The sequence below is a fragment of the Eretmochelys imbricata genome, chromosome 3 (assembly GCF_965152235.1).
Source record: "Eretmochelys imbricata isolate rEreImb1 chromosome 3, rEreImb1.hap1, whole genome shotgun sequence".
Classification (NCBI taxonomy): Eukaryota; Metazoa; Chordata; order Testudines; family Cheloniidae; genus Eretmochelys; species Eretmochelys imbricata.
The window spans coordinates 201,572,118-201,598,196 of record NC_135574.1 but is presented as its reverse complement, the minus strand read 5'-3'; the positions used below and the strand labels follow the sequence as shown (position 1 = coordinate 201,598,196).

At 43.2% G+C, this 26,079-nt stretch overlaps 1 protein-coding gene across 2 annotated transcripts in view; it reads right to left on the bottom strand.

Moving 5' to 3' along the window:
• The window catches only part of PAK5 (p21 (RAC1) activated kinase 5), an 87,872-nt gene that overhangs the window by 51,737 nt on the left and 10,056 nt on the right, over positions 1-26,079 (bottom strand). Inside the window, exons 1-2 of one of the 2 annotated variants that reach the window (XM_077812054.1) lie at positions 13,309-13,324; positions 12,353-12,567 (exon numbers count right to left, since the gene is read on the bottom strand). In XM_077812054.1, coding sequence (XP_077668180.1) covers positions 12,353-12,556 — 204 coding nt within the window. In that variant the 5' untranslated portion in view covers positions 12,557-12,567; positions 13,309-13,324. Of the gene's footprint in view, positions 1-12,352; positions 12,568-13,308; positions 13,325-26,079 lie in introns of those variants that run through there. The other variant, XM_077812053.1, reaches the window with a different exon arrangement.

Below are 26,079 nucleotides of genomic sequence, written 5' to 3'. Positions count from 1 at the left end.
GAAACACTTTGGAAAATGCGAGAGCTATGATATTTTATGCTGCAAAAATCAATGCTTTTATGGACAGCTTTGGTGGTGGGGAATTTCTTCAGGAGGACTCGTGCACTTGAGTCTGTTTCTTTACACTGCCCTCATTATGGTCATCTCTCTGTTTTTAATTAAAATAAGAATTTTGACACTATGATAACATACAAGTGAAGAAACAAAATGTTGAAACTGTCTAATATATTATTGTTTTCTTTACAAAATGTACTGTAGTGAAGAGCTTTTATATCTGCACCAGCTGACATGTAATGTGATAACTGCAAACCCCTGCTCCCACACAAAGTTTCCAAAGATGTTTTTCGTCTTAAAACTACACAACAGCTTTGTGCGTCACAATGACATTTTATAGAGCATTAGTCAACTCAGCGGATGAAATCCTGGCCCTGCTGAAGTCCAGGGAAGTTTTGTTCCTCAAATAATCCCTAAAAATCACAGAAGAGGACAACCTTTTTACTCCGTTATATTAGCAAGTATTAAATACAGGTATGTTGTCTCTTTAAACAACTGAAAAAATGTGGGGGGAAAAAACCACATGGGCACAACTGGTTCCATGTTAACTATGCAATAACCAGGTTTACTAATTATACACAAATGTGCCAGTCATAGCTACACACGTACGGCTACTCTGGCTGGTTTCTGGCGGCTTGTAGAACATAAAGCAAAGTGAGCTCCACTAGAGGGCTCACAGCCTGTTTAAAGAGGTACTGCCCTATTTCTACATGCCACTGGTGGCAGCATGTAGTGTATGTGTAGCTATACACCGCAGTGAAAAGCAGGCTGTGACCCACTGCCGTGTGTAGTGACATGTTAGTGAAAGGCTGCAGCAGAGAGGAGACAGCGGGGAAAAGGCTTCAGCAGTGCCCACTGCCAGAGCCTTTCACTGTGGTGAGGAAAGGCTCCAACAGTGGGGAGGTAGTGGGACGCTACCCGGATAGGAATAGCATTGTCGATGGAGAGGCAAGTAGAGAGCCATGTAGGGTGTATACCTGAGTAGAATCATAGAATATCAGGGTTGGAAGGGACCCCAGAAGGTCATCTAGTCCAACCCCCTGCTCGAAGCAGGACCAATTCCCAGTTAAATCATCCCAGCCAGGGCTTTGTCAAGCCTGACCTTAAAAACCTCTAAGGAAGGAGATTCTACCACCTCCCTAGGTAACGCACATTCCTACCCTCTTCAGGTGTCTTTACTTGGCTAAGCAATGGCTCATGGTCTCCACTGCCATTTATAACTCACCTTGTTCTGTTCATTCTCTCTGATGTATCTGGCTTGGGCCACTGTCAGAGAGACAGGAAACTGGGCTAGATGGATGGACCATTGGTCTGACCCAGCATGGCCATTCTTATGAGTTATTAGGTACTTAGCCCCACCTGTCCTCACAGAATGGGAGAGTTTAATTCCCAACGTTCTAATATTGGAAATGCAGAGCTAAGGACCCTCACAGCCGTTTTAAAATATTTAATGAAAATTGCGTGTATACACACATACCCCACCCACAGGCTATTAATATGTTCAAATGATTTTTAGTGGAATGTCTGAAAATATTATGGTCTTCCTAAATTTCTCCTGTAACAGGTTTTTTTTTTGGTTACTTCAGAGAATTTAGAGATTTGTACTAGCAAAATAAATGCCTGAAGTAAATTCATCAGAACAGTAAATCCACTAGCAGGATTATTATTTTTTTCTTATTCCTGGGACACACACGACTCTTAGTTTTCTGAAGATGGTCATCATAAAATGCAAAACATAGGAATAGCAATGCCACATATAAATAGTACTGTACATCTGTAAATGATTTCCAACTGAAATTTTGGTAACACAGTAGTAAGAATTATTATGCAGAAATCTAAACAGATAAGTCAAATTTACAAGGCAGGAGACACTATAGACATGAAGATCCACCTGCATTTGTGTTTTATTTACTTATTTTTGTATACAAAACCCAAAAGGTGGTTTCTTTTTGGTGAGCATTCTCTAAGGAAACAGAAGGACAGTTTTTCAGAGAAATTTTGTCCATGTAACTTGTAGAAAGGTGATACATAGTATAATAATATGATCTAATTTACATGAAGCTGCTGAAACACTTCTGGCATAATTTAGATTTGATTTGATTTGCTGGACTGAACCACTTTCAGTGGTATTCCATTATCAGCAATAGATTGACCCTGACATCCTTAATAAATTAATCTGTCTGTCTGACAAGGTATCACACAAAGTGCTGTTCCTTCTCCTTCCTGCACCACTTAGGACTGCAAAGATAGGCAAAATAGACAGTGGAACTGAGACCAGTACTGCCGCATAAAACACATAACTAAGATGTGCATAACTGCTTAAGCTATGCTGATATTATTATGATTCGTACAACAGCAGCGAGAGGCCCCAAGCAAAGATCATAGCCCCATTGTGCTCGATGGGCACTGTTTTATATTAATTACTCTGCAGCTTTTGGGACTATGAACATCTTACTAGAGCTTTTACTGGAAATTTATGCTTTCCACCTAGGGAATTATTAAATGTAAATTAGCACACAGGTAGCAATTATTGTTTTGTTTGTACTAAAAAGCTACTTATTTCAGTAAAATTCATATGCTTTTGCTATTCTTTTAATTGTGCAATCCTGATAGTTAATTAAAGTCCATAGGATGTGATCTTTGTGATCAAAAACCTAAACATTTTGCCCTTGCATCTCTTTCCCTCTTCAAAGATATGTTTCAGAGATGAGTCATCTCTGACCTACAGTGTTCATACTATGGAATCAAGTTTTCCAATAGACAATTTATTCAATAGTCTCTATAAACTGGCCATGATCATTTGTACCGAATACACAGGGCCCAGCTATTATAGTCAGAACTTGTGTTGGCGGAGGACAATAAGAAAACAAACAAGGATGAATCAAATTTCTATAGCACACCAAAGCTCAAGTCTAATCAAGTTCGCCTAAGAAGCTAGAATAAATACATACACTTAAACGGGGAGCTCTTGCTCCAGAGGTGAATAAGCCTTAGAATAACTTTATTCTGTTCCTGATCCTGCTGGTCTTTGCATGCAGAACTCTCATGGACTTCAGCATGTTGTGACTACGCTGGAAACACCATTATAACTGAAATTGTTTGCCACTCTTAACGACAGCAGGCACTATCAGTCCCCCCCACCCCGTTATTAGTGATACCAGAAACTAACAAAGAAGGTGCCCGACAATGGAATGTGTAAGAACACAGATGCAGAATCAGGTGCTTTTTGTTATTGTTTAAATGCAAAATGGATGCCCTAAAAGTGGTTTTCTATAAAATCAACCAAATGCGGAGCCCAACTGCAATACAAGTAGTTTGATATGGACGTTTTTCATAGCTCTCTGTAAAAGAGAATTTATAAGGCTTATGAGTGAGGATAAAACGGATCACTGACAAATTCCCTCTGCAATGTCCACGCAGATTTCTCACTCGCAGTGCCTGAATGATTTTAAGACACACGAGTAGAGGTAGATGAATTTCTAAAGATTTCTTGCTGCCACCTAGTGTTTGGCACTGATAACCTGCAATAAAGAGAAGAGATTGAGAGCTAAACTGTGCAGCCTTCACTTGTATACATGAATATTTCTCATCGGAGTAAGCAGTCACCAACACGATGAAGGGTTGCCCAATCTAGCCCTTCAATGATGTTATTTAAAATCAAGATGAAGTAAGCCATATCGTGTGCCATATGAATGACATTTATTGTATTACAGTTAATATTTGTAACCAAAAGCTGTAATCGGCATTATCTCATTTATGTTATTACGTCACTGTAGGACCTGATCCAGCAACTCCTTACCTACATGAATAGTCCCATTCAAATCAGTGATACTACTTGCGTGAGTAGAGCTTACTCACATGAATAAGGGTTTGCAGGATCAGATACTTAGGCCTTAACCCTGCAATCACGTAAGGGTATCTATATTCACATGAATATTCCCACTGACTTCAGTGGGGCTACTCATGCATAACGTTAAGCCTGTGCACAAGTGCTTTCAGGATTGGGGCCTTAGATTACAAGTGACAAGAGGTGATGAGGTCCCTTGAGGATCTTGGAAAGAGCCAGGTGCAGGCAGTAGTTATCCAAGTAGAATATCTACCTGACTGAAGGGTTAAAATGTGAAATGTTCAGTTTTAAATATCCGCAGCACTGAAGTTACGAATAGAGCCCTGCACGGATATAAAAATGTGGATTCGCATCCAATCCGCATCTGTCAGAATCAACGTGCATTCGACCCACCGTCCGCTTGCCACCTTTGATGTGCATCCACACCCACAGTAGCAAGTTGTCTCACAAGGGCTAGCGATGTGGGGAGGGGGGAAGGGAGCGGAGATGAGCAAGCGGGAGCGGGGCTCTTGCAGGAAAGAGGCCGTACCAGGGTGGAGACTGGGGGTAAAGGGTGGCACGGGGGCAATCTCGAGAAGAAGAGGCGTTGCGGGGGCTGGGGAGAAGGATTTGCATTGCATCACATGCTGCTCCCAGGGACTCGTGAGCGCAGGAAGGGTGGGATGCCAGGGTCCCGCCCACTCCAATTCCTCTGGCCAGGGGCAGGCCCCGCTGCCCAGGAGCCAGCAGCATGCCCAGTGCTGCCAGGCTGGGCCATAGTGGGGACACTGGCACTGCCCGAGGGGCCTGAGCTGCTGGACAGGAAGCAGCGCAACAAACAGGTGCTGGACAACCCTGACTCCTGCCTGCCGCCCAGCCCCCACCACTGGCTGGTGGCAGCCGTCCCCAAGTGTGCTGAGCCCCTAGGGCTGCCTGAGCCAGACGCCTCAGGCCAGGTGCCGCCAGTGAGTAGAGCCCTGCGTGGCTGTATCTGCATCCGATCCACTATCTGCAAAAATGGACCGCGGATATGAAGTGGATATCCGGGGATTTGCAGGGCTCTAGTTATGAGATGTTTAAGATACTAGTAAATGTTGATATTTAACACAAAAACCAATCACTTACCCTGGAAGTTCATTCTCACACCTGTACATTATTGTCCCAACACAAACTATTCACAGGAGCAAATTTATGGACCTGCACGTTCACAAAATTGGGTCCAAGATGCATAGAGAGAGAAATTGTGCAATTGCAGATTTGCAAGATAATTATGATCTGGTCCCTTATTCTTAAGGGTTTGTAATTCTTCTACATTTTGCCTTCAGATCTTTAATAACTAATATAATTTGCCAACACCAGCAATGCAGATTTGACTGTTACCAGGCCCTAGCCTATGGCAGTCAGGGATACTCAAAAACCTTGGGTGAAATCCTGGCCCTGTTGAAGTCAGGATTTCACTCCTTGCATGGAATTTCACTGCAGTCTGCACAGGCTAAATGGGCCAGAAAAAGAAGCATCTTAGTGATTCAACAGGCCCAAGGACCATTCTTCCTGCTTTGGTACACTCTTCTTGAGTTAGAGGTACAGGACTTTAAACATTTAGTACCTACTGTAGTGACAAACACCACCTAAAACATATGGTGGGGGGGTGGGGGAGAGAATGGGACATTTTTCCATTTATTTACTTTGCATGTTTGACAGCATTTTTTTTATATAGTCAGTTTCACACTCTCTTCTGTACAGTCAGTTCGGCCCTGATCCTGCTCTGACAGCCAATAATACAGATCCTGGTGACTGTGTAGCATTTCATGGACTTGAAATGGACTCTCCACACATACACCAGTGCACCTTAGTGGATCACAATGCAGGGCAGGTATCTTAGACAGGCAGTTTCTCCCTTGCTGTACAAACACCAACATCAGAATTATTTTAAAGGAACTAAAGAACATGGACATTATTTAAAGGGTACTGAATATTAAAATGGAATGTTCTGAAATGAGTCAATTAAAATTGACAGTGTGCTATTAACACTTTTACCACCTACATTCACACTAATGCCATTCAGCATGCCTCAAACAACCCTCTGGATCAACATCCTTGTTTATAAGTGTGTTCATATGGATTATAGTAGATGTATCAAACATACCAATCCAATAATGGAAAATATACTGGTCTTTGAAATGTGAATTTCTGACTCAATTAGTTTTGTTCATGCACTGATAGGTTTCCTGTAAGACTGTTAAATTGGAGAATAAGCTCTGTTCACTCTCCTACCAAGTTAATGCCAATGTAGAACACATCCTCGCACACTAGGTGGCGTATTTGTATTATTCTTGCAGAGGCGGAAGACTGGAAATAAAGGAAGTAATACCAGGCCTTAAATGTGTAGCAAAGCAAGTCCCCCCCCAAGTGAAACATTATCCCTGCAGAAGAAAGTTTCTCCCTGAATGCTTTATAGTAATTTAGTAATTAAAACTAGCAACACCTATCAATAAACATTCCTATTTCATACTGAATTCAAATTTACAGTGGGACCATATCAGAAGAGGGGACACAAATCCTGACCATGATTACACAGAGGTGTAAATAACAGGCTGGCTGATCCTCAGAAGAACAGGCTCATGGCGGAGTTGCTCCATAGGTGAGGGATGAGATGCTTTTTGGGGTGGGAGGTGAGCTTGTGTCGAAATATCCTATCTCCAATATGGCTCTCTGCGTCCCCTGCTCCTCCCCCTTCCCCGTGTGTGTGTGTGTGTGTGTGTGTGTGTGTGTGTGTGTAATGGATGGAGGGAGATAGCAGTGTGTGTGTGTGTGTGTGTAATGGATGGAGGGAGATAGCACTAGGAATCACAGATGGGAATGTTTGTTCAGGCATCTCTCCCAGTTGAAAGTTCCATTTAAAAACTGCCAGCCAGGAGCACCATTTTAGTGTGTGTAGGCCATTTAAGGCTCTTCGCTACACTACTCCCAAGGAGCAAATGTGCAGTCCCTCTAGCCATCCTCTCTAAAGGCCTGGGTAGGTAGAGTTCACAGGTGACTTTTCAGCAGCTGTGCTTTGCCTACACAGCTACTCCTGTGGAGATAGGAAACCTCTCAGGATTCATGTTGTATTCTACAGCTGCAGAGCATGGTCAGGCCATCTAGCCTCAGCCAAGCTCCATGCTGCAGTAGGAGTGAAATCGGTTGGCTGGGTATATTTGAAGACAACTAATTCAGTTTGAAGTCTTGATATTTTTAGCTTGTTGTTTATAAAGTATATTGAACAAATACTGCACTATGAAGCCGCTTAGGTCAAATACACTGTTTTTTCATCTGGGTTGTTTTGGCTGCGGGTGGAGAGGAGGAGTTTGAATGCACAAAGCAGCATGGGCATAAAGAACCTGACTGCTAGGGGGAAGCTGAAAAGAACCAACAGCTGCTCCGTCTGCCCTGTGTCAGCTGCACTGGCCGCTGCAGAAGTCACGGAGGTTCCGGAAGTCATGGAATCCGTGACTTCCGTGACAGACTGGCAGCGTTATGCATGAGTCACCTCCTGATATTTAGAGTAAAGCTGGCTTTCCTCAGAAGATTATACAGAAATTCTAACACCCTAACTGCCAGTAACAGGTCTGATTGTGACATGGCCTTAAAAGGCTGGTGGAATGCAAGAAGCCACACTGCAAGGTCTATGCAAGGACTTACCACAGCTGCAGTCCCTGAACTCACAGGGAATTGCACACCTGGCACACGGAAGGGCAGGTAGGCAGCAGGGCCGGGCCCTCTTACCCAAAGCATTGCACTTGGAGCTTGTGTTAAATTGGTTATCCACCATTACCCCATTGTCCTTTACAAGGTCCCTGCTTTCTGGAAAGTTTCCGCTGCTAGATCTAACTTCTGCATCCTGTCAGAAATTTTGATTTCTGTACTTATTCACAAGTGAATTTTTCCTTCTGATGGGGACCTGGGAAGCATAGGTTTCAGAACTCATATAACTTCTGACATGCACAACAGTCTCTTGCTATCTGGGTCATCTGTACTGACCAAATATTTGAATGATTGTGCTAAGCTTGAGCACGGGTATTCCATTATTCCTGACCACATGTTTGAAATGAATGAATTTTGAAGTACTTACAGTGAATTCAGTTTGAATTCCAGCTATTTCATTGGCATAAGACCGGCCATACTGGGTCAGACCAATGGTCCAGTTAGCCCAGTATCCTGTCGTCTGCGAGTGGCCAATGCCAGATGCTTCAAAGGGAATGAATGGAACAGAGTAATCATCAAGTGCTCAATTCTCGGTCATCTAGTCCCCCCATCTGGCAGCCAGAGGCTTAGGGACACCCAGGGTATGGGGTTGCATCCCTGACCAATTTGACTAAAAGCCATTGATGGACCTGTCCTCTGTGACTTTACCGAATTCTCTTTTGAATCCAGTTATAGTTTTGGCCTTCACAGCATCCCCTGGCAGCAAATTCCACAGGTTGACAGTGCGTTGTGTGAAATGGCACTTCCTTTATGTTTGCTTTAAACCTGCTGCCTGTTAGTTTCATTAGGTGACCCCTGGTTTTGGTGTTATGTGAAGGGGTAAATAAAATGTCCTTAGTAATTTTCTCCGCACCAGTCATGATTTTATAGCTCTCTCTTGTATCCCCCCTTTGTCGTCTCTTTTCCAAACTGAACAGTCCCAGTCTTTTCAATCTCTCCTCAGACGGAAGCTGTTCCATCCCTTTAATCATTTTTGTTGCCCTTCTCTGTACCATTTCCATTTCTAATATATCCTTTTAGAGATGAGGCAACCAGAACTGCACACACTACTCAAGAGAGGGGTGTACCATGGATTTACACAATGGAATTGTGATATTTGCTGTCTTATTATTGATCTCTTTCGTAATGGTTCCTAAGAGCTGTAGCTTTTTTGAAAACATATACTTAATGTGCAGCACTAGCCAGCAAACTCTCCACAATGACTCCAAGGTCTCTTTCTTGAGTGGTACCAGCTAATTTAGAGCCCATCATTGTGTATGTGTAGATGGGACTGTTTTCCAATAGGCATTTCTTTGCCTTTATCATCAACACTGAATTTAACCTGTCATTTTGTTACCAAGTCATGCACTATTGTAAGATCCCTTTGTAACTCTTTGCAATCACCTTTGGACATAACTATCTTGAGTATTTTCTATCATCTGCAAAAACTTTGCCTCCTCACTGTTTAACCCCCTTTTATTCCAGATCATTTATGAATATGTTGACCAGCACTGGTCCCAGTAGAGATCCCTGGGTGACCCTGGTATTTACCTCTCTCCATTCTGAAAACTGACCATTTATTCCTGCCCTTTGTTCCTGTCTTTTAACCAGTTACTGATCCACAAGGGGACCTTCCCTGGTATCCCATGACTGCTCTCAGTTTGCTTAAGTGCCTTTGGTGAGGGACTTTGTCAAAGACTTTCTGAAAATCCAAGTACACTTGAAAAGCTATTGAAGTGTTGCCAAAGTATAAAAAAAAAAGCACAGAACCTTCAGGTCTCTGCCAGATGTAGATACAATACATTAGGCATCTACTTGGAATGGGATGTATGGGGTTTTATCTCCTGTGCCCATTTGTCATTGTTGCTCAGGTTCAAGTAGGTGGCACCTTGTGACAAAGAGTGACTGCTATCCCTGCTGTCTATTTGCTTTCCCAACTCAGCTCCTTATGTAACAAGGCTTGATCCAAAGCCCATTGAAGCCAATGGGAGTTTTTCCCTTACTTGATTAGGCTCAAAGCAACCAATCAATTCTGTCTCAGGGAGCATCAACAAAACCATCACTTAGGTTCTGACTGCAGAATCTACATAACCTTTTAGCTCCAGAGGACTAGCCATTAGCAATATGCTTTTTGCATTACAAACTCGGCACATTCGATACAGAAGTAATTAAAGAGAGAATAAACGTAGAAACCCACAATGCCTTTATTACCATATCAGCTTTATGACCTAAAACTGCACTTTACAAATTTTAAAGGGGCTTTTAGCCCACCATCATTTTGTGATTCAGAACACATTATATTGTGGACACGTTTCCACGAAAATATAAAAATTATATTAGTTAAAATGTGCTAATTGTAGTGTAGACAAGGGATAATCACCAAGGAACTTCTGAAGAGTTTTAGGAGCTTAAGTCCCATTGTCAAAAGTGACTTAGGATCCTCCATCTCATTGAAAGTATAGGTTCCTAAGTGACTAAGACTCCGATCTACAAAGGTATTCAGGTATCTAACTCCCCCTGAAATCAATGGGAATTAGGCACCTTTGGGGATCTGTGCCAAAGTCAATTTTGAAAATGGGACTTAAATTTCCAGAAGTACCTTACTTAAGTCCTCAAATTAGATTGTCCTGGGTGATGGTGGTGGGAATATGGTGATAAGATCTTGTGCAGTAATTATATTGTTGAGGAGGTGGGAGGAGAGGACAGAAAGAGAAAAAAGTGGATAACCACCAAGTAACATGAAAGCAAGTCCACTGTGCATAGAACTCCTACAGTATACAATAGGAGTTTATGCATAGCCCCATTGCCAGATTGGACCCTATATGATTTCCAGGACTAATAAAAACAACTACTTCATAAATACAAGGGTGGACAAGATAGTGTCTGTCTATTCAAATAACTGCAAATGATTCTCACCACCCCAATGGCATCAGGTTGTGTCTTTGTACACGGTCTCACAACTCTTCACCTAGTCAGTCAGGCCTCGATCCTGCAGACACTTATGCACATGTGCCTATGGCTTCAAAGGGACCGTTCACATGAGCAAAGCTGCTCACATGTGCAAGTCTTTGCTGGCCTGGCCCCATAATTAAGACGGTCTATGTGCAGCTGACAAATCCAATACATTTTAAAAGATTTTAAGCCTGAAGACGGATCACTCCAAAAAAAAAAATCCATAAAATGGATGAGATTGCAGCAAGATAGTAATCTGATTTTTCCTCTCTATAACATCTTTGTTAATTTATGGCCAAATACCCACTGGATCAGATATATGGTGCTCCGGAGGGGGCCTGTGGAATGCAATTGTCCTTATTCGCATTCACATCTAGCAGGCAAATGCCTTCCTGCTGTTTCCTTTACACAACAGCATCAAGCTATTTTAATCACACCAGAAATCCTTTGCTCTGCAACAATCCTGATCACGCCGGTAGAGAGCGCATTACACAGCAGTTGGCAGTAAACCTGACTTTGGCAAGGAGGGATTAACAAATACAAATGGATGGTTTGTACTCTTAGAATTGATATTTTTTCGTGGATGGAAAGAAGCCAATAAGAATTTTAAGTCCCAGAGCTTCTCTTCTAGGCTAGTCAGAGTAAGCATAAGAAAGAAAGAGCAGCATGTCTGAATATGAGAGAGAGAGAAAACACATGCATTCACATGTCAGGTGTGTGATACAGTAGAGCCATCTGAACATGCCCCTTTATCATGCCCCTTTGACTGTCTCACCTGCACTCTGCCCACTAACCCATCTTCCCTGAGCTTAGTCTAGAACGTCTCAATTTTAAAGGATCTTAACACAGCTGCCCTAATTATTATTTTCTTAAATCTTCCTTCTCCAGGTGTGGTGCTTCTGTCTCCACATTACCCTTGCTTAAGGCCCAAAATGGACAAATCACTCCAGGGCCAGGTGTGTGATCGGATATCTTGCAGCCCTGCAGGGCTAGAAACGGGAGTGCTATACAATTGGAAAAGGGAGACTTGCAGTTGTCCACTCTGACACGCAACACTTTCACCTAACCCTGGACAGTGCCAATTGCCCTTTGGAGGTATGAAATTTTTATGCACATAAAATCTATTTTAGGTCATTTTTATGTTTGTTTTTAAAAATACATTTGAGAGAGAGTATTCTCTCTCCCTCAAAGTATTTAATAACTGATTTGGGGTATAGCCCTCCACTAACACTTTATATGTTGCATGTCTCAGACTAGGCTCTTTGGGATGTGGACAAAATCTTCCTTTTGGGTTGGACAGTGCTTAGCATGCTGTGGCCTGGATCCTGACTGTGTGCTACCACAATGCTATTAGTACTTGTAAGAAAGATGAGACAAATGCAATATACACATACATCCTGGTTATACTGGAGTCAACGGCAGAGCTCCAATTGACTTAAAAGGTCCAGGATTTAGTCTCATGGCTATAGTGGGGATGAAAGGAAAGGAAGGGAAACTGGCTGACTTACAGTGTAACAAATGACGGCCCAGTTTCTGAAATTGGTAGCAAGCGGGTGGACTGCTGTACCTGCATTGATCCGTGGCGAAGTCGGTGAGACTCCAGGCAGGCCCAGCATTCCATCTGTACCTTACCAATAGCAGGTCCTGGGCCAACAAATATGCATTTGGTGCATGAACAAGTATAACCCTCAGTCCTACTGGAGAACATGTACCAACATTACTCCTGTAAAACTGCCAAGAGCTGGAACCTGCATGAAAAGCTCAAAGACAATAGGAAACCCAGACCCTGTACACTACCTTCATGGGAGCAAGCTGGATGGGTGTGATACATGAAGGGTCCACCATAGGCTTCGGCCTGTTTGCAGTGTCTGCTAGCAAGCTGTGCCACTGTTGAGGTAGTCCTGTAAATTTTTGTTCTCTGTGATCAAATCCAGTGTGAACCCGGTGCTCAAAATTTGACGGTCCAGAAATTTCAAGTCTTTTCTTTTTCTTTCCAAACATGGTGGAAAAACCTGAAGGGAAGGGGAGGTGTGGGAGAACAGAAACAAGAAGTAGTTTATCTTGACACTGTCTCAAATGTTTAAATCTGTCATCATTACCTGCAGAGTATAAAACGGATGTTAGTTTTTACTGATTCAAAGTTTCCAATTCCGCCTCACTTACTCACATGGAGTAGTGCTTTACTCTGCACATAATCCCACTGGCATCTACTGGAGGTCTGATATGGCCCTAGTTATGGTAGGATTATGAGGTGTTCAGATACTTTCTGTATTTATCCTCAAAGTGATTAGCTATGTCATGATAATGATGATACCTAATATGAAACAGAAATAAATAGAAGAACTTGCATCTCAGAACTATAGGCCAGATGCTCAGCAAGCTTAAATCTTGGCAGGAGGACTGTTTTCACCAGCCGAGCATCAGGCCCTAATACATTCACACTTAGATTGCATCCTGCTGAAGTTAGAAGAGGGTTCATAGCTTGTCCGCCATTTCAGTAATGCAAGACAAGCAGAGATCCTGCTTCAAATTCCAGCCACCCTTCAGCATCTTCACCTATACTAGCAAAATCTCCATTCATGCAGCGCAGCTTTGCCTTTTGGAGAGAAGTCACTCCCTGTGAGAAGAGAATCATGCCTTTAATATCAAGGGCCCGACTGTGCCATTTAGACACAGCTCATAGCAAACGAAAGAGTGGAGCTGCACAGCCCTTGGGGAGCCCAGGAAACATCAGGCACACTGAGGCTGAGCACCTGCTACCACATCCCTCTGCAGGAGCAGCTTGCTATCCCCGGCACGGCTGGCTAGCATGTAAAGGGGGGATTCAGAGCAGAGGCACCAAACTTTCTGATTTGCTGAAGGGTGCTCGACCCCTGCTCTGCCCAAGGCCCCACCCCCACTCCACCCCTTCCCCCAAGGCCCCACCCCCACCCTTCCCACCCCTGCTCTGCCCCCACCCTGCCTCTTCTCCCGCCCCCACTACAGATCTAGCTGCATGGTGAAGTTGGCTGTTTCCGTGATCATTGGCGCATTTGCTTTGAAGAGCACTCCGTTGGGTCATCTTGTCTACCTGCTGCACAGTGACAGGCCTGGTTTCATTATTGTTCTCCAACAATCTCCAGCACCTTTGGGATGGGAGTTTGATTTAGCCCTGCGGAACTTCAGCGATGGAGATTTTACAGCCTCCCCTGGACAACTGTTCTATGGGTTGTTCTGATAATGCCTTTTGGGATATTGAACATTTTTTTTCTGCTATGATTTAATCCGCAAGAGACTGACTAATCATTCCCGGGGCTAGATTACCCCTAACCCTTCGTGGCTCTGGCCACGGCGAGCAGACGCTGCTTGCCCAGTACTTGCAAGGGATGGCCAGAGAGGGTCAAGGAGTGGGCGGCCAGATACATAGGGGAAAGATGGATAAACTGCACCTGTAAAGGGCTGAAGTAATTTACTCCAGATCCCACAGCAAAGAGGTGCAGGGGATGAACAGCACACAGTCTGAGTCACAATTCTCACCCAGGCTACTCCCAGGGCAGGACAGCTTCCACACCACCACTTACTCGGAGCACAGCCTAATGGCTCATTCCAGCCTACAGTGTGTTCAACACCTTGGAGAAGGGCCACGTTTCTAGAGCTTTAGCCAGATTGCTGTGGGGTCATTATACCAGGGAAGAGGAAAGATTCCCAGCAGCTAGGGAGCGGGATAGGTTGGGATTTTTTTGGGAGGGGGGAAGGAAACCATTCCTGCTGCCTCATGCTGGACAAACCCTCTCTCCTCCACCTAAGTCTGTGGCCCACTTATCTCTGCTACCAGTATTCAGTGCATCTGTTGGACTGGGAAACAGCAAGACCTGAAGTATTTGGAGCAAGCACAGAGGCGGCAGCTTGAGCTAACAGGGAGGTGGGGCCAGCAGTGCTTGAAGATGGGTAGAAGTCTGGAGGACATTGGGCTCATGGGAAGCAAGTCTAGCCCTGGGCTGGGAACTGGCTGTGGGGCTGGAGGAGGGGAGGGAAACAGAGGAGAAAAAGGCAGTCTTTCTGCTGCTTGGAGACAGGATGTAAGTTGGATGTTTGTCTCCAGGTCTTCTGTAAAGAGCACACAGCAGATAGGAGGATACTCCTCCATGGCCCTCTAAAGGTTAAAACCATTCCTCTTAGTTTTGTCCTCCTTGACTGGTGAGAATAAATTGATCCCCGTACTCTTTATACCTTCCCTTTACATATTTGTAGACAATTATGTCTCCTTTAAGCTTATTTTCTCCAGATAGAACAGGCCTAGTTCTTTTAACCTTTCCTCATAGGTCTTATCTTCCAAACCTTTCACCGGTTTTGTTCCTCTCTTCTGAGCTCTCTCCAATTATTCTGTCTTGTTTGAAATCAAGTGCCCTTTAGTCTCTCTCTCTCTCTCTCCTGCTAAGATCTTACTTACAGTCATTTTTAGCTTCCTTTTGTGAAGTCTTATCACTCTGGTCCCCTCATCCTTTCCCCTTCTTAGCATTCTGATCTCTTATTTTGTTTCCACTGGTGCCTAAGTATAAACCTGCACTCTCCAAGTTTTCAGCCATTGCTTCGTTTCTGGGAAGTATCAAATTAAAAAACAAAAACAAAACAGAAACACAATAACAAATGGGAGCCCATGTCAGTGGAATCCTAATGACAGCAGGAGCAGGCTACCTGGATCCACCTGTCAGCTCTTATTTTATGTTTAGAGAGTAAGCTCTTTGGGGCAGGAACCATCCTTTCGCTCTGTGTATTTGCAGTGCCTAGCACAAGGCTGTCCTGGTCAATGACTCCAGCTTCCAGGTGCTACAATAACACAAATATTTTTATCCTAACCCATGGTTTTGGGTTGACATTTCCCATTTTTGGTTTTTAGCCCCTGGCAATTTTTTAAAAGTTTAAACAAAAGTCATCCCAATATTGCTAGCCTCTAGCATTCAAAAAAACAAAAATAGCCCCCCCCCAGTCAGCCCCTCCCCCGAAACACTAATAGCTTAAAAATCTCAAGATTTTAAAAAATAAAATAAATTGGGGTTCGTTTTCTTTGATGGTTGAAGCTTTCAAATGCACTTGAATAATGGTTTTAAGCTTTTCTCTGAAACCCTCTGGGCTAGAAACGTACTTATCTTTAAAAATCAAAGCTGAGATTCTCAGGTGTTCACATGATTCCAAGAGCTGGGGCTTTAAGAAGGACAACTACCATAAGACTTGCAATAAAATCATGAGTTGGCAACACTGTAGTGCCCTCCATTTTGAGTACAAGAGAACCTCATAAAAAAGATATCGCAGCTAGAACTGTGTGGGAACTGGATTTCTCTTTTATACATGAAATTTTAAAAAAATTCCATTCTGAAATGGAACAAACAAAGAACAACAACAAAATCAAAAGAGTAATTGAACTTCCTCTGAAACAAGATTCAGAACAAACCCGAGAAGTGTCAGGTTGATCAAAACATTTTGTTTTGATTAAATTTTAACATTTCATTCTGATTTTGACTTTATTTTGTTTACACATATATTTCATTCCCGTTTTTGTTTAAAATGTTTTGAAACAAAAAAGTTTTAATGTTTCATTCTGAAAACATAAAAAATTGAACTGCACAACTCGAAACCCCAAATTTAGCCTAGCTATAAATCCACCAAAAATTATGGTCTCCATCATAAAGCCTGTATATTTGGGCATTATACAAAATATTAATTGTTACCTAATTTTGTGTTCTCTCTGAGAAGCCAGGAAAGATTACTGAGCAATTTAAAAAAAAAGGGGGGACGGACTTTTTTTTAAACAACAAAAGGAGCTTTGCTTTCCAGGATGAAGAAGCTCTGCTGGCCAATAAATGGACCATATATTTCTTTCTTATTTATTCTCTAGAGCTACTCAAGGCTCTGATCAGTTCCATAATCTGGAATTCTCTGGCTTGGAATGCCCTAACCGGGTGCTCTTTAAGGGCTTGTCTTCACTACGGAGCTAAATCGAAGCTGCTGCAATTGATGCAGCGGCATCGTTTTAGCAAGTCTAGTGAAGACCAGCTCAACTGATGGGAGAACGCTCTCCCATCGATTTCTGTGCTTCCGCCTCTCATTGAGGTGGAGTAATGTTAGCAGAAGAGTGTCTCCCATCGACACAGCGTAGTGTGGATCCCACGGTAAGTAGATCTAAGCTACGTCGACTCGAGTTATATTGCTAACGTAACTCAAATTGCACAGCTTAGATTGACCGGAAGCTGTAGTGCAGACCAGACCTAAGAGTCTGGTGGAAATGAGTCCCTCTTTTGACAGATTTATGAAGTACAATGGCAAGAGTTCTTCCTCTCCTGTGTAGGTCTCTTCCCTAGCTACAAAGGAACTTGGCCACATTACAGCAGGGCTCAAGCCCTTTGCACCTTCATTTCTTCAGCCATAAGTGTATCGACCAATTTGCAGCAATATATTTCCCCTATGCTTTTGCCCTTGTAGCTAAATTAGCCAGACACGCAGAAGGGTAAATGCTGCTTTACGTGTACTTAGTGACCATATCTGTGCATGCTCAGTAGGTGACTTTCACAGAGGCATAACTCTGATAAAAGAAAATATTCTCTTGAAAAAATAAAGGCTCTTTTCCTGGCTGAGGGCTATATCCATGCCACATTTTAACTGTCTACCTCCAGCCATTTCAGCTATCGTGTGACTCAAAAATCATGTTGTTAGAGCTGATCAAAAATTTTCCAATGGAACTTCTGTCTGGGAGAATACTATCTTGTTGAAATCTAAGTTTCATGGAAACCAGTCTATTTTGACTATTTTAAACTGAGTGTTCTGATTGGATTACATGCATGAGGTGTGCAAGTACATTTTATCATGTGAACACTGACTTTTCTAGCAGGATTCTCAGGGAGTATCAACTGATGTGAATTTTTCAGATAATGCGAGAGGCTGCATGTACTCTTTCTATTTTGAAATACCCCAGCTTTCCTTTGTAGGAAATCACATGCAAACCTGTACCAGCTTGCCTCCATGTGTAGACACCAATCACTGGTGTATAGTGGATCTTTTAGAGAATCATAGAATATCAGGGTTGGAAGGGACCTCAGGAGGTCATCTAGTCCAATCCCCTGCTCAAAGCAGGACCAATCCCCAACTAAATCATCCCAGCCAGGGCTTTATCAAGCCTGACCTTAAAAGCTTCTAAGGAAGGAGATTCCACCACCTCCCTAGGTAACGCATTCCAGTGTTTCACCACCCTCCTAGTGAAAAAGTTTTTCCTAATATCCAACCTAAACCTCCCCCACTGCAACTTGAGACCATTACTCCTCGTTCTGTCATCTGCTACCATGAGAACAGTCTAGAGCCATCCTCTTCAGAACCCCCTTTCAGATAGCTGAAAGCAGCTATCTAGTCCCCCCATATTCTTCTCTTCCACAGACTAAACAATCTCAGTTCCCTCAGCCTCTCCTCAGAAGTCATGTGTTCCAGTCCCCTAATCATTTTTGTTACCCTCCGCTGGATGTTTTCCAATTTTTCCACATCCTTCTTGTAGTGTGGGGCCCAAAACTGGACACAGTACTCCAGATGAGGCCTCACCAATGTCAAATAGAGGGGAACGATCACGTCCCTCCATCTGTTGGCAATGCCCCTCTCATACATCCCAAAATACCATTGACCTTCTTGGCTACAAGGGCACCCTGTTGACTCATCCAGCTTCTCATCCACTGTAACCCCTAGGTCCTTTTCTGCAGAACTGCTGCCTAGCCATTCGGTCCTTAGTCTGTAGCGGTGCATGGGATTCTTCCGTCCTAAGTTCAGGACTCTGCACTTGTCCTTGTTGAACCTCATCAGATTTCTTTTGGCCTAATCCTCTAATTTGTCTAGGTCCCTCTGTATCCTATCCCTACCCTCCAGCGTATCTACCTCTCCTCCCAGTTTAGTGTCGTCTGCAAACTTGCTGAGGGTGCAATCCACACCATCCTCCAGATCATTAATGAAGATATTGAACAAAACCGGCCCCAGAAACGACCCTTGGGGCACTCCACTTGATACCGGCTGCCAACTAGACATGGAGCCATTGATCACTACCCGTTGAGCCCGACAATCCAGCCAGCTTTCTATCCACCTTATAGTCCATTCATCCAGCCCATACTTCTTTAACTTGTTGGCAAGAATACTGTGGAAGACCATGTCAAAAGCTTTGCTAAAGTCAAGAAACAACACATCCACCGCTTTCCCCTCATCCACAGAGCCAGTTATCTCATCATAGAAGACAATTAGATTAGTCAGGCATGACTTGTCTTTGGTGAATCCATGCTGACTATTCCTGATCACTTTTCTCTCCTCTAAGTGCTTCAGAATTGATTCCTTGAGTACCTGCTCCATGATTTTTCCAGGGACTGAGGTGAGGCTGACTGGCCTGTAGTTCCCAGGATCCTCCTTCTTCCCTTTTTTAAAGCTGGGCACTACATTAGCCTTTTTCCAGTCATCCGGGACCTCCCCCGATCGCCTAGAGAGCATTTCTACATTATGTTCCTATGCAATATCCTTTTCTCTGGCCTTGACAACAGCCATTATGTCTCACTCATGTCCATGGAGAATGCTGCTACAGAGCTCATCTTCCTATCCTGTAGCTGTGATTCTGGCAATCCTCTTTGCATCCCCCTGCTGGCTCCCTCTTTTCATATCAAGCATAATCTGCTTGTCTTCACTTTCAAGGCCCTCCATAACCTATCCCCACCCTACTTTCCATTTTTCATTCAGTATCAAAAGCTCAGTTCCCACCTCTGAGCAGCCTATGATATTAGCTTCCATCACCCATTTGTTAAAAATTTAACAAGTGTCTTTGTGCTTTCTCCCATGCTGCCCCTCACAGTGGGGAGAAACATCTGCAAAACTAAAGGAGTACTTGTGGCACCTTAGAGACTAACCAATTTATTTGAGCATGAGCTTTCGTGAGCTACAGCTCACTTCATCGGATGCATACCATGGAAACTGCAGCAGACATTATATACACATAGAGATCATGAAACAATACCTCCTCCCACCCCACTGTCCTGCTGGTAATAGCTTATCTAAAGTGATCATCAAGCTGGGCCTCTCCTCTGCCATAAAATCTACAAAAACCTGACAGTAGATATGCTGCCAGTGTGTTGAAACCATTGCCAATCAGGCTGACCAGTACTGTTATTGTTTCACTGTACTCCCCCCATCACTATCTGTATCCAAACTCTTACACTCTAAGCTTTTGGAGGGCAAGATTGTCTTTGTTCTGTTTGTACAGCACCCCCTACCTCACTGGGGCCCCACTGAGGCTACTCGTTGCTACAGTAATACAAAACTAATAAATGATTTCTTGGACTGAGGCCCTCAACTTGCTCCATTAAAGCAACGGCAGCTTTACCCCTGCCACAAGTGAACATAGGATCAAACCGTCAAAACCATCTAGACCAGTGGCTCTAATTCTTTTCTGCCAATGTATGCATTCTGATCCTTCTAGTGCCAGGTACTTGTGGTTGATTGGAGCCTGCTGCTGTATGGAATGGGGAAAGGGGGGAAATTTGTTACTCCCCTCCCCCCTGTTCACGTAGAGCTTGTTTTCATCTAGTTCCATGTTGCATTTTTCTTTAATAAGTTCAACAAATGACACTGTTGTTGATCAGAATGTATGTCCTCTACCGTCAAACCAGAAGATTCCATCTATATGTAAGATACTGGCACGTGTGTGCGCAACTCGTCCCCCCTCTTTGCCCAATCCAAATAGCATGAGTGTCACACCCCCAGCTAGAGAGCTTTGGCAGCTCACGCTTCTAGTTCTTGAGGACCCTGGTTTTCAATTCCTGGTGTATTGCCCAAGATGGCAGCCATCACCTACACACTTCAGAAAGGAGAGGCAAAATTAAAGGGAGGTTTTCTGCCATACTTACTGTTACACGAATTAATAGTGTTATTGAGTAACAAGTTGGGAAAGCAGACAGCATACTAAGCAAATGGAAGAGCAAGAGTCCTAAGGTTTATAAATTGTTTTTGAAATAAACTCTAGACACATATCAACTTCTTGAAGATAAGTAATTGGAGGAGTTTGTGCTTACGCCTCATCAAAAAAACCTTTTGTTGCTGGCACAATATCCCTGTATTTTGAAAGTTAGTTGTAGTCCAGGTAAACATCAGTTCTGGGTCCCAGAGAATTTTAATCCCTTCATGGTTATTTCTGTAGACCACAGAATTTAATCCAGAGTCCAGGAATAAAAAATTCAGGTCACCAGGATCCATTAGCAGAGGCAAAGGTAGTGTTGTGAAGAGATTTAAAAAAAAAAAAAGTCCCACGAAGTCTATTATCTCTTGATATCACCACCCACGTTAGTGCTCCCAGTTACTAATTTAATTCTTAGCACCATCCCCACAGACTCATGGGCATTCTGTTGCCTTTAAATTAATGTAATATTTATAAATGGCTTCCTTGCAGGTCTCTGTGAATCTACCCCCCACCCCCAGAGGAGGAGGAAATGGGGCTAGATGGATTCATAAATTTGTTACTGTTGAAAGAAACAGAAAAAAGTAGGTGAACAGTTTCCTCACCTTTACTAGTACCTTACTTGTGAATAATCCCACCAATTTCAATAGGATCACTCAGAGCAAGGTGCTACTGACAGGCAATATGGGTGGCAGATTCTGCCGAAATGACAGCTACTGCTACATTGATTTAAACTAGTTCCAGCAGAGAAAGCATGTCCACAGAAAAACCAGTCACATGAGGATATTTCTATCATAACTATACTCCATTTGTACTAAAACATGTCTGCAAACAGCGCATTTATTCATTTGAATGTTCATCTGGGAGGACTGTCAAGGAAACAACCCTTCAATTATTGCAGAAGATGACATTAAGTGTGGCAATAAGGCATAACGGCAGGTATGTTATCAATAAAAGTGCCATAACAACTTAGCAATGGCCAACTTTAAAGAGGAACCCATGTTTATTTTATAACACCCCCACTCTGCTTGCAGTGCCACAGACTTATGAGGTCTTCCTGATTCATGGAGTAAACCAAGACACTGTAGAACAGATTAGAGATTGCCTTTGTCTCCTAGCAGAGAAAAGAAGGGCATGGTGGTGTTAATCTGTACTAACTCCACTGAAGTAGCTTATTACCTCAGAGCAAGGTTGAATGATGCTTTCTCTCAGATCACAAGGCACGAAGCTGATGCCTAAGGGAGGAATCCCAGAGTTTGAGTTACTTATATAATCAAAGGGCTCAATCCTACTGCCTGGTGAAACCAATGGGATTAGGAGCGGACCCATATTTTCTTTGCAGATTGAGGGCCAAATTTTCTGCTGATGCAGATGTCAATGAAGCTGCACCAATTTACCCCAGAAGAGAATTAGTTATGGAATATTCATAAAGTGGAAACTCCATTGTTTATACCACAGTGCCTTAAATGGCATACCTTCCTAATACAGTTTTCCTTAGGACAGTACACGATTGCTCCAGGTTACAGACCATTAATGTAGGCCCTACTCAGAGTCCTCTCTCCCTCTGCTATTGGGCTTCTATTTTAAATTGCTTTATTAAAAAATAATTTTAAACATTTATACTCTATGGACACACATTAATATTGAATGTTCAGGGCCCCACACAGATGACCTCATTTCCTCCTCTCTCCCCCAGAGGGCTGAAAGACCCACCAGGCTGAATCCTACATCCTCATGAGGGACAGGGGTAATAGATGCCACCTGAAATGGCTACCATTGATTTGAAAGAGTAGAGCCGGAGATGGGAGAAAGACACTTTAATGATGCCCCTTCTTCCCCCTCAAATTAGTAACTGTCTGGAACTTCAAGGGACAAACTCTTTCCCCTGCCCTTCCCCCTGCACCAAAAGGAAAGACATCAGCTGCATTAGGAAGGTTCCCTTCTTCCCTCAGTGATCTGGAGCCAGCTCCAACACCCTTCTACTTCAGTCCAGGGCTAGGTGGCATGGAGAGGGTGTATGCTATCCCCATCTGTCAGGCAGGCTCTTTGTGACTTGTGCCAGCTGGCACAGGTCAGAGCAGTGCATAGGTAAATGAACTCAGTCATTTAAAAAAACAAAAACACTTGCCTCATAAACGTGCATGAAGCCTACTCCTATGTATACATTGAGGTAATAATTTTCAACCAAAAAATAACATTTGCAAGACTTGTATGAACTACAGAAACCCAAGTTGGCTCTCACTACAATAATTCACTAAGAAGATGCTTTGTCCTAGTGAACCAGTAGAATCATCCATGTTACCATGCCAGCACTGTTATTACAGCTATTCTGCCAGGAACGGTAGGTCAATATTTCTTATGTAAACCTCTTTTCTTCAAAAACACATGGCTGGATTGTAAAGATTCACTCTAGGGTGGCATTTTCGATACTGCATCTCAGCCCAAGAATACATTTTCCTTTTAGCCATTAAAAATTGAACTCATTTTCAATTATTAAGAGCACAACACATTAAGTTCACCAGTGTTTAATTTTTTCCAATGACTCCCTGCGGGTCATTACCATGTATTCAGCATTAGTCCCTTTTAGTATTAAAATGGGCTAGCAATTAGTTTTTGAAAATTAGCTCTGTGCACTTTTGAATATTCATCTCTCTCAACGTTGGAATGGCTATACACTACACAAAGGAACAGTACAAGGTTCCTGCTTAAACGCACATTTACGTAAGGTTAAAGGGACATGGTCAGCTTACATTTGATCCCAAATCCAAGCTGTCATAAAAAACCTAGGAACAACACCACCACCAACGTCCACACATTTATGAGACCCCAGGTAGAAAGTTTAACATTCTATACAAGATGGACCCCAAACACTGATTCACTTAGCACCTGAAAGCAGAGCTGATCTGACTCATTTGTATTGTTCACATTGAGGGTCCCGTTTTCCACTCCTCCACAGGAAGGCTAATGGAGAAGAAATCTCTGCTGAGAGGTCTCCCCCATTATTCTGGGTGGCGGGGTTTGCCCTATCTCAGAACAGGACATGGGCTCCACCCTAGCTCCTGGGACATCAGAGGGACCATCTGTTCAGAGGCACCGTGCCTCCACCCAAGCTGTTGCCTTGGCAAAAAGACTGGTAGCACATGTTCATTGGAGCCATGCAGCCAGTGGCTGTCCTTAGATGTCCCTTCCCCCGGCCCATTAAAGGGGGATCCTTCCTACAGCCAAAAGCGTACTACAGCCTTTGACTGTTAGTTTTAAGAACATAAGAATGGCCATACTGGATCAGACCAAAGGTCCATCTAGCCCAGTATGCTGTCTTCCGACAGTGGCCAATACCAGGTGCTTCAGAGGGAATGACTAGAACAGAGTCTAGGGACACCATCCCTGCCCACCCTGGCTAAAAGCCATTGATGGACCTATCCTCCATGAACTTATCTAGTTCTTTTTTGAACCGTGTTAGAGTCTTGGCCTTCACAACATCCTCTGGCAAGGCGTTCCACAGATTGACTGTGTGTTGTGTGAAAAAATACTTCCTTTTGTTTGTTTTGCCATGAACTTGCCTGGGTGAGAGGGGACTCGTTGGGGGAGATGATGCCTATTTCCATTCTGTCCATGGCCAGCCCACTGCCTACCAACCTTCCCCTAACCCAGACACCTGGACAGCCCTCAGTAGGAGATTCTGCTCTAGATTTCGCCAAGCCCTCTTTCTAATGAGGAGGGGAAGATCCACATGGTCATCTTGGGAACACAATCAGACCCTGGGAGAATTGTGTAACAAATAAAAGTGAAACTTAAAAAAACAAAAACAAAAAACAAAACTTAAGAATCCAGGGCATTGTTAGTAGCGAAGGTAAAGAAATGTGTGCTTACAACAGGCAATTAATATGCTAACAGTTTCCCTTTAATAAGCTTTTCATTTCTTAATGGCTTTCCGTAACAGTGACCTCAATCATTCTATTGTACAGTAAACAATGCAACAGTGCACCATTAGCCTGCCAATTTCCGCTCGTGTTCTCTGATTAATATTGCCCTTTTCCAATACTTGATTGTAAACTAAAGAATATGAGTTGAGCAACAAATCAAATTCAAGTGAGGATAGATTGTGTAGCTAGTGCTTCAGATGAATGTATGCAGGGCAAGCGTTCAATCCTGAGGGGAAGCTAATGTCCACTTATTGATTCACCGTAGCATAAATCACTAGGAAGTACACTGAAAGCGAAGCTAAGACATTGACAGAAGCTCCGATTCTCCTCTGACGCTGGTGTAACTGCATTGACTTAAATGGAGTTACAGCTCATTATGCTGATACAAATGAAAGGAGAATCAGGCTCATAGATTCTGATATGCAGCGAGGCCACAAAAATTAGTAAATCTTAAATTCAGAATGGAGAGGAATTTTCAAAGCACTCAGCATTGGCCTAACTCTGTGGCCATGGAGCTTTATTGTGGACTTCAGAAGGAGCAGAGTGAGGCCAATGCTGAGTGCTTTGGAAAAATCTCACCCGTAACTACATAAGCACTCAATGGTGCCATTAAAGGGACAGCTCTTTGTAGTGGGTGGGATTCTGCTTTAGGCAGGCAGAATGCCTCTGGGAGCTCCAAAGTGCACAGTGGCAACCTACCAGCTGCTACACCCCTTAACTGGATTCAGCATACTCCCCTTGCAGTCTTATCCCCACTCTGTGAGCTGGAGTGGAGGTATGTATATGCAGCATGGCTTGTCTCCTCCTCCCTGTGCCCTCTTTGGTGCCTTCGGGATCCTGTGCTCTCTCCCTGCACCATTGGCTCCAGCCCTTATGCAAGCAAGGCAATGAGGGGAAAGCTCCTAGTGCTCCGGCCACGCACCCGCATACAGGCCAGGCCACAATCTGGCCCTGCACTATTAGAGCTCTATCAATTTTAGTCCATTGATCCCAGCCCCAAACCAGATCACTCGGGCTTTGTCAGGGCAGGAGTGAATTACATCATTAAAAACATACATTACTGCACATTAAAGAACGACTGGCCAAGTAACCAATATGTAATCACCCTTAAAGTTACAGGAGTGCTGATCCAGACCAAAGACACATGAAATAAGGGATAAAAAAACAAAAAAAGTCCTATCCACTATTCTGTGCCAGTATGAGATCATGGCTAAACTGAGCGGCACCTTAGAGACTAACAAATAAATTTGTTAGTCTCTAATGTGCCACAAGTACTCCTTTTCTTTTAGCGAATACAGACTAACACGGCTGCTACTCTGAAACAATCCATACAACTGTAACATACATACTTGCATGAAATCATACAGTGTAGTTAATTGGATTACAGTAACTCCTGTAAGTTGTAGTTATGTTCCTGAAAAATGTGACTTTAAGTGAAACAATGTGAAGCGAATCCAATTTCCCCATAAGAATTAATGTAAATGTATGTGTGGGAGGGTGAGGGGGTGGTTAGGTTCCAGGGAAATTTTTCACCAGACAAGAGATTACATTATATATATATATATACACACACACACACACACACACACACAGAGAGTATAAGTTTTAAACAAACAATTTAATACTGTACACAACAATGATGATTGTGAAGCTTGGTTGAGGTG